The 15,837-nt window shown below is 42.8% G+C and overlaps 1 protein-coding gene across 3 annotated transcripts in view; it reads left to right on the top strand.

Annotated features, from left to right (window-relative positions):
- SLC25A13 (solute carrier family 25 member 13) overlaps positions 1 to 15,837 on the top strand; it is a 231,230-nt gene that overhangs the window by 158,100 nt on the left and 57,293 nt on the right. For all 3 annotated transcript variants that reach the window (XM_055420464.2, XM_055420465.2, XM_088833351.1), the window contains 2 exons: positions 4,943 to 4,995; positions 6,321 to 6,401. In XM_055420464.2, coding sequence (XP_055276439.1) covers positions 4,943 to 4,995; positions 6,321 to 6,401 — 134 coding nt within the window. The remainder of the gene's footprint in view (positions 1 to 4,942; positions 4,996 to 6,320; positions 6,402 to 15,837) is intronic.

Genomic DNA, 15,837 nt, shown 5'->3' with positions numbered 1-15,837 from the left:
TTTATGATTTCTTTCTTTCTGCTAACCCTGGGGTTCTCCATTTCTTCCTTTTCTAGTTTCTTTAGATGTAGAGTTAGGTTATTTAGTTGACTTTTTTCTTGTTTCTTGAGGTGTGCCTGTATTGCTATGAACTTCCCCCTTAGCACTGCTTTTACAGTGTCCCAGAGGTTTTGGGTTGTTGTGTTTTCATTTTCATTCATTTCTATGCATATTTTAATTTCTCTTTTGATTTCTTCTATGATTTGTTCATTATTCAGCAGCGTGTTGTTCAGCCTCCATATGTTGGCATTTTTAATAGTTTTTCTCCCGTAATTGAGATCTAGTCTTACTGCATTGTGGTCAGAAAAGATGCTTGGAATGATTTCAATTTTTTTGAATTTACCAAGGCTGGATTTATGGCCCAGGATGTGATCTATCCTGGAGAAGGTTCTGTGTGCGCTTGAGAAAAAGGTGAAATTCATTGTTTTGGGGTGAAATGTCCTATAGATATCTATTAGGTCTAACTGGTCTATTGTATCATTTAAAGTTTGTGTTTCTTTGTTAATTTTCTGTTTAGTTGATCTATCCATAGATGTAAGTGGGGTATTAAAATCTCCCACTATTATTGTGTTATTGTTAATTTCCCCTTTCATAATTGTTAGTAATTGTTTTACATATTGCGGTGCTCCAATGTTGGGTGCATAAATATTTAGAATTGTTATATCTTCATCTTGGATTGATCCTTTGATCATTATGTAGTTTCCTTCTTTGTCTCTTTTCACAGCCTTTGTTTTAAAATCAATTTTATCTGATATGAGTATTGCTACTCCTGCTTTCTTTTGGTCTCTATTTGCGTGGAATATCTTTTTCCAGCCCTTCACTTTCAGTCTGTATGTGTCCCTCGATTTGAGGTGGGTCTCTTGTAGACAACATATAAGGGGGTCTTGTTTTTGTATCCATTCAACCAGCCTTTGTCTTTTGGTTGGGGCATTCAACCCATTTACGTTTAAGGTGATTATTGATAAGTATGATCCTGTTGCCATTTTCATTATTGTTTGGGTTCAAGTTTATATACCCTTTCTGTGTTTCCAGTCTAGAGAAGATCCTTTAGTATTTGTTGGAGAGCTGGTTTGGTGATGCTGAATTCTCTCAGCTTTTGCTTGTCTGTAAAGCTTTTGATTTCTCCTTCACATTTGAATGAGATCCTTGCTGGGTATAGTAATCTGGGCTGTAGGTTATTTTCTTTCATCACTTTAAATATGTCTTGCCATTCCCTCCTGGCCTGAAGAGTTTCTGCTGAAAGATCAGCTGTTATCCTTATGGGGATCCCCTTGTGTGTTATTTGTTGTTTTTCCCTTGCTGCTTGTAATATTTTTTCTTTGTGTTTGATCTTTGTTAATTTGATTAATATGTGCCTTGGGGTATTTCGCCTTGGGTTTATCCTGTTAGGGACTCTCTGTGTTTCTTGGACTTGGGTGATTATTTCCTTCCCCATTTTAGGGAAATTTTCAACTATTATCTCCTCGAGTATTCTCTCATGGTCTTTCTTTTTGTCTTCTTCTTCTGGGACTCCTATGATTCGAATGTTGGGGCGTTTAATATTGTCCCATATGTCTCTAATATTGTGCTCATTTCTTTTAATTCGTTTTTCTTTTTCCGTCTCTGTTTCATTTATTTCTACAATTCTATCTTCTAGCTCGCTTATCCTGTCTTCTGCCTCCGTTATTCTACTGTTTGTGCCCTCAAGAGTGTTTTTGATCTCGTCTATTGTATTATTCATTGTATATTGACTCTTTTTTATTTCCTCTAATTCTTTATTGAACATTTCTTCCATCTTCTCCATCCTTTTCTCCAGTTTATTTATCTGTAACTCCATTTTGCTTTCCAGATTTTGAATCATTTTCACAATTAAAATTCGAAATTCTTTATCGGGTAGGTTCCCTATATCTTCCTCTTTTGTTTGTGTTGGTGGGCATTTATCCTGTTCCTTTACTTGTTGGGTATTTCTCTGCCTCTTCATCTTGCTTATATTGCTGTGTTCGGGTGGCCTTTCTGTCTTCTGACAGTCTGTGGAGTTCTCTTTATTATGTAGTTGCCTCGTTATGTGTGGGGTTGGATGGGTGACTTGCCAAGGTTCCCTGGTTAGGGAAGCTTGAGTAGATGTTCTGGTGGGTGGAACTGGATTTCTTCTCTCTGGAGTGCAAGGAAGTGTCCAATAATGAGTTTGAGATGTCCGTGGGTTTGGGGTGGCTTTGGGCAGCCTGTATATTGAAGTTCAGTGCTATTCTCCTGTGTTGCTGGATAGCTTGCGTAGTATGTCTTTCACTGAAACTTGTTGACCCTTGGGTGGTGCCTGGTTTCAGTGTATGTATGGAGGCCTTTGATGAGTACCTATCAATTAATGTTCTCTGGAACCGGAGATCTCTGGTGTTCTCAGGATTTGGCCTTAAGCCTCTGCCTCTGGTTTTCAGTCTTATTCTTGCAGGAGGCTCAAGGCTTCTCCCTCTTCTGTTTTCTGGTCTCCTCAGTGTCTAATTACCGTCCTGACTCCAGGATGCGGTGGTGGACACTTTTTTTTTTTTTTTTTCCCTAGGCTCTCCTATTCAGTCCTGCTGTAGGGAGGGAGGAACAACTAACAAATACCCCTGGCGTCTGTGGGGAGTGCTCGCGGTGTCTCGGCTACACTGGGAATGCTCCCGCTCGAGGCGTGTGTGCTTTCCCTGTTTATGCTGCTTAGGCTTTAGTTTGCTCTGCTGCAAGCTGTCCGCGGCTGGCGCTGGGTTGCATGCACTTCCCAGGTCTGATTGGCTCAGGTTCAGGTCCTCGGGTACTCGACAAAGGCAGACTTGGCTGGGCCTGCGTTTTGTGCCTTCCCCGGTCCTAGCAGCTCAGGTGACCAGGCGTTTGGCGAGCGCAGTCGCTGCGACTTATCGCCTTCCCGGTCCCCGCCGCTCGGTTTTCTGGGAGTACAACCGGTGCAGTTTCTCAGGTGGATATCGACCGGCCCGAACCCAAGAAGTCCTGGCCAGCAAGGAAGCTTGCCTGCAGCTTGGCACGGGAAGCCTCTCTGGGGCCGTGGCTGCCCCTGCCCCGGCGCTGGCTGCCCTCCCCGCCCGCGTCGGCGGGGGCTGGGGCGCCCAAGCCCGGTTCTCCCTCCAAGCGCGGGCGCCGGCTCTCCCTCTACGCGCGGGCGCCGGCTCTCCTTCTACAGCGCGGGCGCCGGCTCTCCCTCCACGCGCGGGCGCCTGCTCTCCCTCTAAGCACCGCCGCCGCTGGCTCTCCCTCTGAGTGCTGCTGCCGGCGCCTCCCTGCCCAGCCCCCGCCTGCTAGTGAGGGGCGCGGGAGTCTGCGCCGCTTCTCCACTGAGAGTTTCCTCTGGGCACTTAGTCTGTGAGTTTTAATTATTTATGTCTTTTGTCTCCCAGTTATGCGGCCCTCTGAGGATCCACTCGCCAGTGTTTCCAGGTGTTAGGAAACTTCTCTCTCTCTCTCTCTTTTTTTTTTTTAAGCCTCCCTTCCCGGGAGGGAGCTCCGTCCCTCCCTCTTTTGTCTCTCTTTTTATCTTTTTATCTATTTCCTACCTCCTTTCGACGACTATGGGCTGCTTTTCTGAGTGCCTGATGTCCTCTGCCGGTATTCAGAAGATTTTTTGTGGGATTTACTCAGCGTTCAAATGTTCTTTTGTTGATTTTGTTGGGGGGAAAGTGGCCGCCCTGTCCTATTCCTCCGCCATCTTCCCGTCGACGTCCTCGTGTTTTGATTCTAATCGTTGCTTAGTCACTCAGTCGTGTCTGACTCTGAGACCCGTGGACTGAAGCACTCCCATCTCCTCTGTCTGTGAGATTTCTCAGGCAGGAGTACTGGTGCGAGTTGCTAGTCCCTTGTCCAGGGGATTTTCCCGACTCAGGGATTGAGCCTGCATCTCCTATATTGGCAGGCAGCTTCTTTACCACTGAACCACCTGGGAAGCCCTGTGCTCGGATTGATTCCCAGTCCTGCTGATATGTTCAGACCTGAGCTCTTCCCTCTCCACCCCCACCCTGTTACTCTCTAGAACCATCTGCATTTCTACCAGGTAGTTTTTATTCCTAAAAAACCAAGCACTAGCAGTCAGACTGTGGCCCTCACAGTCCCCTCTCTGTACACGCACACACACACACACACACACATATCAGTGCACATCAGTGCCTTGCTTCCACAGGAGCCAGAGCGGTCGTTTGACAGTGTGTGTTAGCGCATCCCTCTCCTCCAGATGGAAAACCTTCTCTCCTAACTTACAGTTTATCAGACTCGGTCCTGGTTTGGGGGTGGCTCCTGCATGTGGCCCCAGCTGTGTCTCCCTGTGCCCTCCTCACCCAAGATGGCATACTGGCGTGCTCTGTCATGTTTGAGCACAGTGGACTTGTTCCCACTCTGCTGTCTTTGCCCTGTCTGTTCCCCTCCCCGAAATGCCCGCTTCCCAGTAATGTCACTTTTGCAGGAAGCCTCTCCCCTCCTTCCGTCTGAGGCTGGTCAGAGCAGCAAGCTTGTCTGTCTTGTGCTCGTCACCATGTCCTAGTTGCTAAGGGCATAAGTGGCTGAACTGTGGGCACTGAGGGCCAGGGTGGAGAGATGAGAAAAGTATTTAAAAAAAAAAAAAGAATATGTTCACTAAAGTCCACTTATTTAAGAGGTGGGAGGGAAAAGAACAAATTTGTGAATAATGAGATTTCCTGATTCACTAACACTGTTGACTTACCCAACGTGCAAACGATCTAAAATGTGAGAGGGAATTTGCTCAGACCTGGCTCTCAGACGTTAGTACCTAAACAGTCTGTTTTGAGTATTCTCATCAAAGGTAAGAACAGAAAATTGCAGCCCAGATTGCCCCGGTTTTTACATGGTGATCCCTTCTTTAGAGCTGTTGATATGTTTAGTCAATGTTAATTTATTTAATATGCTTCTACTTTTTGTTGTTTTTCAGGTCTGTTGCCACAGTTATTGGGAGTCGCCCCAGAGAAGGCCATAAAACTTACAGTAAGTCTTTTGATTTGATGCTTCTGATGAAGGTAGTTTGCACATATTCAGGAATCTAGCAGAGATTCTTACGTGAAATAGCAGGTCTGTGTTTCCTCGGAGGCGCTAACTGATTTGAATGTAGGGCACTCACCACACACAACTTTTTATTATTCCCCGAGGTAACACTGAGCATCCGAAAATGTGATAATGTATTTGCACAAGATTTTTGGTGGTTGTCACCATTATCATTGTTGTAGCAGGGGCAGCGGCAGCAGCTAAATCTCTCCTTCAGTGCTGCCTGTGCTGGGTGCTTTCACATTTTACCTGTGGCTGCTTTCTTCTCGAGCACACTGTGTGCGGGTTACAGATATGCAGAGTGAGGCCCCCGGGGTTGAAGTATTTGCCTGCATTTGCACAGTTCATCTGTGGGAAAGATAGAATCCAAAAGCAGTTTTTTTCTGACTCCAGAACATGTCACTCAAGTACACAAGTAATTTGTGTTCGAGGTGTATTATGCAACATTTGCCAGAGCAACAGGTTAAAGAGTCTGAGTTCTGGTTGAAGTTGGTGCTCCATCAGATTGATTTTCCAGTGCCTGACTCCTATCTGAGAGGTGGTAAGTAGTTAGTACGGATTTCTGGAATGGGTCAGTGATCACATTTTCATCACTAAGGTCATAAAGCCCCAGAGAGTTAAACCTTCCCTCTGGATTGGGCTGTGTAGTTTTGGTGCTGAAATTGTCCTTTTCTCATCTTCCGATGTGACTGTGGGACAGCTAATCTTCTGATTGATCCTTAAAATTGCTTGTAGTGTACACCATTTTGAGAATATTGTACTTAATTAATTAATGCTCTTGATGTTCTTTGAGAATCCTTGAGAAATTTCTTAGATGCTGAGTTTCTACCAAGCTGAAACTCAGCTAAATGTGTTTCAGTAATGAAGCTGTTTGAGATTAAATCCTGTTAGAAGACTTGAAAGTGATTTTTAATCAAATCTTCTAAAAGTTTTTAAGTTATCAAATGTATGTTTTAATTGTGTCTCTGTTGTTAATATGTCTCTCTTTCTATGCTATGGCAATTGCAGACATATATGAATTAGGCCTGTTAAACCACCTCTCTTAATTTATTTTCTCCCCCAAACATCAGGATTGCATATCTATATATTCTAGCTTTCAAAAACAACATTTATGAAATCAAGAGCAAAGTCTTAAGATCGTTCTTTTATTTAGTTTATGATTGCTCCAAAACACTGAAAGAAAAATAACATTTATGTGCAGTTGTATATGTGTGTTTGATGACTGTCTCTATATTTTTCATCAGCTTTTCTAAATATTTTTCTTCAAGGTGAATGATTTTGTGAGGGATAAATTTATGCGCAAAGATGGCTCAGTCCCACTGGCAGCAGAAATTCTTGCCGGAGGCTGTGTAAGTACCTTTTGCGGATCTCAACGTTGAAAAGACTTGTTTCATGTACACAGCCCTACTATGCTACCCAAGTGTGGACTAAGGCTTCTGTTCCCCACAGATCCTGCTCAAGGGCCCTGTCCACTAGGGCACCCTGGCGTTTCCTAGGCAGGCGACCATTCCTGAGGTGGAAGGGGTAAACATCTCTGGTCTTACTGCCTGTTGAGTCATGCCTGTTAAATCCGCCATTGCTTGCAGCTGGTTCTGCAGAAGTCGTCTATGGCAGAAGTGTTTGGCCTTTGAGCACATCTTTGCTGACCTTTCCTGGAGTTTTACTTTTCGTGCAGTCTTTCCTCACGGCACCCTCTGCTGGGTCAGGCACTGGAATTTGTAGTTTGAAGCCAGCAGCCATAGCCCTCTGCTTTGCTTTACTTCACACACGCTGGCAGGTCTTCAAGGCTCCCCGTGCTTCCGGGAGAAGGAGCTGGGGGTTGATGGGCAGAGTGCACTCTGCATTGTCAGAAACGCTTGGAATGAGTATTTCTTTATATGGACAAACGACCTGCATCTTGTTCCTGAGCTCGGCAAAACATTGTGTCTTTTTTTAGTTCATGTACGGGTTTGTTCATGTGAATGTAAATACCTTAAGTAAGTTAAACTCTTCTACAAAGACGGGTGCTATTTAAAGATAAGGTTGGTTAAGTAAACGGTCTTTGATCACTGGGGCAATAAATATGGGTATATTTTCCATCTAAACCTGTGTTTCTTGTACAAAAGATGAGATCACTTTTTTGTTGTTTTTTCTTAAATTCGCTTGTTCTGTGCAGGAATTGGCGATCATAAAATGATCTTTTCTTGAAAAGTCAGTGAGTTTAGAAGTTGGGAAAACACCCGAGAATATTAAACCTTTGTCTGGAGAGGGCTTATTGTCCTAACATTGAATGGGGTTCCCTGAGTGTAGCAGGAGCCACAGAGTCCTAGCCTCTGGTGATTCTTAAGAGCTGGACGGAATTTGGCTCCGGCCTGACTCTTTCTGTTTGATCACTGACCTGTCAGAGACGGCCAGGTAAGATCCCCTTGTCCTGTAACTTTAGGAGCATTGAGTATGGAAAAAGGGAGCCTTTAATGTCCTAAGTGAAAAGGACACAGAATAATAATCAAAGAATATGAGGAGTTACAGACATGGCTTTTGCAAGTAAGTATTCCTTTAAAACAACTCTAACTTCCAGTTGAATAACTAGGTTTTCTAATTTTCAGTAGGCATAACCATGGGCTATATTTAGTCTGCCCTCAAGGCTCTTACCAGGGGCCCAAGAGAACGGGCCATTTCAGTAGGTCAGGTAGGTTTGTTATTTTTTTAAAAGTCAGGTTTTAAACTTGCTGAAAAGACATGATTATATATTTCTGTAAGAATTTAAAGTGGAAAACTAACTATGTGATACTACTCAAGATTTTTGGCAATAATCTTGAGCTTTATTTTCTTAAATGAAAGCATTTTGCCCACACACAGGCCTGGGTGCCAAGGAGATTGGTCGTGGCATGCATCGTCTGCCGTAGGTGGTCGTGTTTTCGTTTGTGGTCGCCCATTTCAAACACAAAGCACCGATTGGCATCAGACGTGGTGCCTAGTTATTGTAAAGTGGTGCAGCCCCTTTTCAAACCTGATCTAAACACAGGCTTAAAATTGGAGCCACTGGGGCTTTACAGCTTCTTAAAATATCTGCGAAATGAGGTTTGCCATCCTTCATCTCAAAGGTTGGGGAGACAGTGGTCCTCCGTGTTTCAAGTCTCCTGTTTTGATTCCTCCTGCCCCTCCTTCCTCCACGCCACTGCTTTAAGAAGTAAGAGTTTGTTTTTCAGGTAAGCAATTCTGTAGGTGGCAAATAATCCAGGTCCTTTAGATCTCTGAGTAGTGGGTGGCTCGTTCCATTCAGCGTATGTTTTGGAAGTAGTAGCCACGTCTTTCTCTGCAGACTCTGGTGGCCTTGTCCCCATCCTCAGAGCCTGTCACATGCCCCCTTAGGTGGTCCTTGGGAGAGTGCTTCTGCCTTGCTGGCCAGCCTGGACAGCAGAGAGTTTAAAAGATGGTGTCACATGGCAGTTCCCCTTAGTTCACCCAAGCATCGCCCAGCCACGGGAGCTCACCTTGCTTTATTATTACAGAGGATTAGCATACATGGCTGGCTTTTGCACTTTTAACCCCAAAATCTGGTTTCTTTGAAGATGATTTTTCGGTGTGTGTTTGGCTTGTAATCTGTTTTCTACAAAAACAGTGGTAACATGCAAGGAGGTCCTTTGTCTCCTAACCTCAACTGTCTCCTAGCTAAACTAAGGCCTGTTTTATAAGACACGTATCAGGAAAGCAACAAAAATGATAGTAAATTTGAAGGAAAAGGTTGGAGGAGGAAGAATAAAACTGACCTCATTCGTTAATTTTTAAGATAGTTAAATCTGTGACTGAGAGATTAAAAAAAAACAAAAAACTTCTGTGTCATTGATGTGCATGAAATGACGAATCTAGCCTTAAACTCACTTACTATACTTGTGATGTGCTCGGCCGTGTCCTACTCTTTGTGACTCTGGACTGTGGCCCACCATGTTCCTCTGTCCATAGGATTTCCTAGGCAAGAATACTGGAGTGGGTGGCCATTTCCTCCTCCAGGAGCTCTTCCTGACCCAGGGATCGAACTCCAGTCTCCTGCACTGCAGGTGGATTCTTTAACATTGTGTCCCTTTACCCCTGCACCAGTTCAGAGCACTGTTAAACGTTTGACGTCAGCTTTCCGAGTGTTTCTCTAGATTGACACTTGCCAGGAGAGGTACAATCAGCCCACTAGATGCTGAGACTGGGGCTTACAAGCTCTCGAGTCTGAAAGGGGCCTTTTGGTTTCCGCTTGCTGTGTGTAAGCTGGTTTTCTGCTTTCTAAGTTAGACTAAGAGCTGTAGGAGTTTTAACAGAGACCTGGAGCCTTGAGTGTCCCTATATGAGGTATATATACTGTCTGTTTCTTCCATCCTTCTTTCCTTCCTGGGTCGCGAGCTCAGTCCAGGAGGGAGACTGTTCTGGGGTGGTCATGGTCAGCAGTGGTGGAGGCTCTCAGGATACGGGCAGAGGACAGAGGACCTGTTGCCACTCCCCATCTCCAGTTAGGTTCCCAGTGACTTGAAACCTGACATGCCATCTCTGAGTGTGTTGTGACTGCAGTGTAGCTGCTACTTTAAGAAAAAATAATGTATGTGGTGCCATGTGTTCTGTAGGCTATAGTCCTCAATTCAAGTAAGTCTTCTGTGCCTGTGCTAGTGGAATAGAGGCTTGAAATCCTGAAGGCACTGGTGTCCTTGGTTTTTGATCTTCTGATCTTAAGGTTGTCTGAAAAGGAGACACAAATGGTTCCATCATGGCACCATTAGATTAACGGTCTAATCTACTTGGCATGAAAATCCACATTGAAATGAAAAGAAATGACATTCACTGGGAAAAAATGTCAAAAAAGGATAAACCTCCATCCTTTAAAGCTTGTATTTAGTAAAATTATCTGCACACCAATAAAAATTAATAGTATTCTGCAGTAATTTTTGGAAAGACAAGCAAATACGCTTCTTGAACAGTAGTCCTTTGATAATGGGCTTCCCTGGTGCCTCAGTGGTAATGAATCTGCCTGCCATTGCAGGAGATGCAGGCAACACCAGTTTAATCCCTGAGTTGGGAAGATCCCCTGAAGGAAGAAAATGGCAACGTGCTCCAGTATTCTTGCCTGGAGAATCCCATGGACAGAGGAGTCTGGAAGGCTACAGTCCATGGAGTCACAAAGAGTTAAATACTACCGAGCATAATAGTATACTCAGTAGCATACTGGATCCACAATATTTTTCTTTCTAAAAAAATTTTGTTTTATATTGAAGTACAGTTGATTAACAGTGTTATGTTTTAGGTGTCCAGCAAAGTAATTCAGTTATATATGTACATGTATCTATTTTTCAAATTCTTTTCCAATTTAGGTTATTACAGACTATTGAGCAGAGTTCCCTGTTTTATACAGTAGGTCCTGTTGGTTATCTATTTTAGACATAGCAGTGTGTTCGTGTTGATCTCAAATTCATACTCTTTCCCTCCCCCACCCTCCCCCCCAGTTAACTGTAAGTTTGTTCTCTAAGTCCATGAGTCTGTTTCTATTTTCTGTGTGCATGCATGCTCCATCACTCTTTTGAGCCTACTCGACACAGCCCCATGGACTGTGGCCTGCCAGGTTCCTCTGTCCATGGAATCCTCCAGGCAGGAATATTGGAGTGGGTTTCCTTTTCCTACTCCATTTTCTGTTTTCTAAATAAGTTTATTTGTATCAGATTTTTTTTTTTTTACAGATTATGTATGTACGTGGTATCATATGGTATTTGTCTTTATGTGACTTAACTTCACTTAGAATGATAATCTCTAGATCCATCTGTGTTGCTGCAAATGGCATTATTTCACTCTTTTTTATGGCTGAGTAGTATTCCATTGTGCATATGGACCACATCTTCTGTCGCTGGACATTTAGGTTGACTCTGTGTCCTGGCTATTGTGAAGAGTGCTTCAGTGAACATCGTGGTGCATGTATCCTTTTGAACCATGTTTTTCTCTGGATATATGCACAGAGTGGGATTGTTAGGTCATATGTTAGGACTGTTTTTAGTTTTTTAAGGAACTTCCATACTGTTGTTCCTAGTGGCTGTACCAATTTACATTCCTACCAACAGTGTAGGAGGGTTCCCTTTTCTCCATGTCCTCTCCAGCATTTATTGTTTGTAGATTTTTTTGGGGGGTATGGCTATTCTGACTGATATGGGGTGGTATCTCTTAGTTTTGATTTGCATTTCTCTAATAATCAGCAGTGTTGAGCATCTTTTCATGTGCCTGTTGATTATGATGATCAACATCAGAGAAATATCTATTTAGGTCTTCTGCCTACCTTTTGATTGGATTGTTTGGCCTTTTTTTGATATTGAGACACATGAGCAGTTTGTAAATTTTGGAGATTAATCCCTCATTGGTCACATTATTTGCAAATATTTTCACCTATTTTGTGGGTTGTCTTTTGTTTATGGATTCCTTTGCTATGCAAAAATTTCTGAGTTTAATTAGATCCCATTTGGGGTTTTTGTTTTGTTTTTATTTCCACTACTCTAGGAGTAATGGAAAGATAGTAATGGAAACTGCAAAAAAGATATTGCAGTTTATGTCAAAAAATGTTTTCCTCTAAGAATTTTATAGTATCTGATCTTACATTTTAATCCATATTTTTGTGTATGTTGTTAAAGAATGTTTTATTTTGTTTTTTACATGTAACTGTCCAGTTTTCCTAACACCATTTCTTAAAGAGATTGTCTTTTCTTCACTGTATAATCTTGACTCCTTTGTCATAAATTAATTGACCGTTGGTACATGGGTTTATTTCTGAGCTTTCTATCATGTTCTGTTGATCTGTTTTTGTGCAAGTACCATACATTTTTGATGACTGTTGCTTTGTAGTATAGTCTGAATTCAGGGAACCTGATTCCTCCAGCTCCATTTTTCTTAAGTCTTAAGATTGCTTTGTCTCTTTGGGGTCTTTTGTGTCTTCATACAAATTTTAAGATATTTTGTTCTAGTTCTTTGAAAAATGCCATTGGTAGTTTTTCCATCAAGATATATACATGTACATTTGTGTGTGTATATGTGTGAATCTATCTGATGCTTATGGGAGTTGATATTCATTTTAAGAGAAAAAAATAATTGATGTGCTCACATCATTGGTTCTGAAAGGGATTGTTGAGGATATGCTCATGGAAAAACATGACATGAAGAGCAATCTTAACACATTGTTGACTGGGGGACTTTTGCAGAAATTAATGCTTTTGACCGGTTGATTTGTTATGTAAGTGAATATTGAAATATCTCCTGTCAATACCGTTCAAGTAACAAAAGATGTATTAATATATCTCTGTTCAGTAAGTTAATTGCTCACCCCCAGAAGTAAGTATGACCCTAATATTGTTGCCCAGATTCCATTACTGTGGTAATTTCCACATACATGATATTTTTATGCCTGTGTGTACAGCTGTGTATCAAAATACCATTTTTAAGGGATGTTTTTATAACTTTTTCTTTGCTTTATGTTCAATTTCAATTAGTTTTTATGATTTAGAAAAATAAAAAGACACAGACACCTATGTGTCTTCTGCTTAAGATGTCAAACCTGACAAATGCAGCCAGAAGCCTGCACGTACCTGTCCCAGTAGCTCCCCCCATCTCCCGAGAGATAAACCTATCCTGAAATTGGTGTTTTTCATTCCCACACCTGCTTTTTATACTTATTGTAACATCTGAGTATATCCCTAAGCAAGATAAGTGTTTGCTTTTGGATGCTTTGTTCTGACCCAATGCAACAAGAACACAGACCCAGCGATTCCTGTACTGGTGCCTTTGCATATTTTCTTACTAGCGCAACTGTGTGCTTTCCTTGGGAGAAAAGAATAGTAAATGGAAATATTATTTTCAAATGCTGTAGTGTGGCTGGCATACAGTAAGTCTGTCTTATGGATGTGTGGATTTACAGGATTTTGCATAAATATAGTTGGAACGGTATATTTTTTAATTTCTTGCTTTTTTAAATTTTTACAGTGTTGTGTTGGTTTCTGTCATACAACAGGAATCAGTCATAATTATACATATACCCCCTCCCTCTTGAGCTTCTCTCCCTTCACCCGTTGCATCCCTCTAGGTCATCACAGGGCACCAGACTGGGCTCCCTATGCTGCACAGCACCTTCTCACCAGCTCCCCATCTTATGTGTGATAGGGCATATGTGTCGATTGTACTTTCCGCGTCCATCCCGCTCGCTCCCTCTCCCACTGTGTCCACAAGTCCATCCATTCTCTACTTCTGTGTCTCCATTCCTTCCCTCAAAACAGTTCATCGGTCCCCTTCTCTAGATTCCATAAATATGCATTAATATGCTATGTTTATTTTTCTCTTTCTGACTTGACTTTGCTCTGTATAGCAGGTGATAGGTTCATCCACTGGCGTGGTATATTTATTTAACCAAGTTTTTTGCAACTTGGAGTTACTTCCTGGAAGTCATTTCTTCAAGCCTACCATTTAAACTCATGCAGAATACTGCGTAAATTTAAAATTGTAACCCTCCCCGCCGCCAGTACACAAGCTCCCTACCTGCCCTACTGTCCCCCCTCATGCTCTTCTTCCTAATGGAATGATGTCAATGTTTCTCCATCACTGTGGAGGAAGGGTGTTCTGGCTATCTATTGTTGTGTAACAAGTTATCCTGAAACAGTTTCAAACTGTTGCTGGCTTCAAACAGTGGTTTACGACTATTTCTCACAGTTCTGTGGGCTGACTGGCTTCACCCGGGAAGTGGCTTCAAACAGCAGTTTACGACTCTTTCTCCTGACTCTGTGGGCTGACTGGGTGCACTGGGGCAGTTCTCGCCTGTGGTCTCCATGTGGTGATGGGCTGGCATCGTCTGAAGGCTGTACTGGATGTCCGAGATGGCTCCCACATGTGGCTGGTGCTTACTCTGGCCTGGGAGCGTCTGGGGCTCTTGTCCAGAACACCTCCTAGGCTCCTCGCTATGGCCTGAGCTTTTCAAACCTTGGCAGCTTGATTCCAAGAGAATGCTTCCCCAAAACAAGCATTCTAAGGGGACTGGGTAGAAGCTGCAAAACTTCTTATGGCCTAGCTTTCAATAGCATCTCTGCTTCGTTCTGTTAGTCAAACAAGCACTACGCCCGTTCAGATTCAGGAGGAGAGAAGTTAGTCTCTGAGTGAATGAGAATGACAGCAAAGAATCTGTAAACTGTCACTGGAGGGTTCAGTTAGCAGCGTCACAGGATAGGAGCATCCTCATTGCTCTGCACTTCATGAAGCTTTCATAGTTAATCACGTGTCTTCTCCAGGGACCTGTTGGTGATTCTAGAACCCATTCCTGTTCCATAGCACTCTTGGTTGCAGGGAGCAGAAGCTCACTGAAAAAGGAGTAACTCAGTCGAAGTTTCCATGAAGGGTATACATGAAATCAAGGGTTCTTGAGAATTTCAGTGGGCTTCTCTCTCTGTTTTCTCTGTGGCTTCTTGGTCTCTCTCACAGTGACTTTGCATCTCTGCACAGTTTTAAAAGACTTTCCTTTTTTCTTATTGGAATTATATTATGTGTTAGTTTCTACTGTACAGTGAAGTGAATCAGCTACAAGGCTTTGCTTTTTTTAGAGCAGTTTTAGATTCACAACATTGAGAGAAAGGGACAAAGATTCCCCCTGTACCCCCTGCCCGCATACCTGCATAGCCTCCCCATGACTAACATCCCCACTGGAGTGGTGTGTCTGTTACAATTGATGAAACTACGTCGACACGTTAGTCTTTCAGAGTCCACAGTTTACCTTAGGGTTCATTCGTAGTGTCATGGATTCTGTGGCTTTGGACAAATGTATAATGACATATACGCATCACTGTAATATCATGCGGAGTGTTTTCACTGCCCCAAAAATCTGTGCTCCATCCATCCATCTACGTTTTCCTCCCTGCCCCACCCCAGCAGCCACTGACGTTTTTGCTGTCTCCTTAGTTTTACCTTTTCCAGAATGTCTTATGGTTGGAACCATGCAGTTTTGTAGTCTCTCCAGATTGACTCTTTTCACTTAGTAATGTGCGTTTAAGGTTCCTCCATGTCTTTTCACAGGGCTTCCCTAATGGCCCAGTGGTAAAGAATCCACCTGCCAAACAGAAGATCTGCATTCAATCCCTGGGTCATGAAGATCCCCTGGAGAAGGAAATGACAGCCCACTCCAGTATTCTTGCCTGGGAAAGCCCACAGACAGAGGAGCCTGGTGGGCTACAGTCCACGGGGTCACAAAAGAGTCAGGCATGACTTGGCAACTGAACAACAACAGTATTCCTTTGAGTGTATCATAGTTTATCTGTTCTCCTCCTGAGGGGCATCTTGGTTTCTTACAAGTTTTTTATGCAAGTTTTCTTACAAGTATTTACAGTGGTAAATAAAACTGCTGTGAACATCCTTGTGCCATGTTTTTGTTGAAAACATGAATTTTCAACTCCTTTGGGTAAATACCAAAGAGTGCAATTGTTGAATCTTTACTATGAGACTATGTTTAGTTTTTTAAGAAACCTCCTGACTGTTTTCCAAAGTGGCTGCACCATTTTGCATCCTGCCAGCAAGGACACTCCATCCTTGTCAGCGTTTGCTGCTATCAGTGTTCTGTGCATCCTTTTCCTTCTGTAATCCATGTTTTCTCCTCCTCATGGTCTTCACTTCTTCAAGAATTCCTTTCATGTTTTTGCTGGCCATCTGGTCTCCCAGTTTGACCGTCAACTTATTGTTATCCTCAGCTCTAGCTATTTGCTTAATTTTGTTTTGTTTTTCATTTGATTTTTTGAGAGGAAACTTGACTGGCAAGCCTCAACTTGT

Source organism: Moschus berezovskii, chromosome 3 (genome assembly GCF_049115385.1).
Source record: "Moschus berezovskii isolate FMDL1 chromosome 3, NW_MosBer_1.0, whole genome shotgun sequence".
NCBI lineage: Eukaryota > Metazoa > Chordata > Mammalia > Artiodactyla > Moschidae > Moschus > Moschus berezovskii.
Note: the sequence above shows the minus strand (reverse complement) of the source record. Positions and strands in the feature narration are given on the sequence as shown.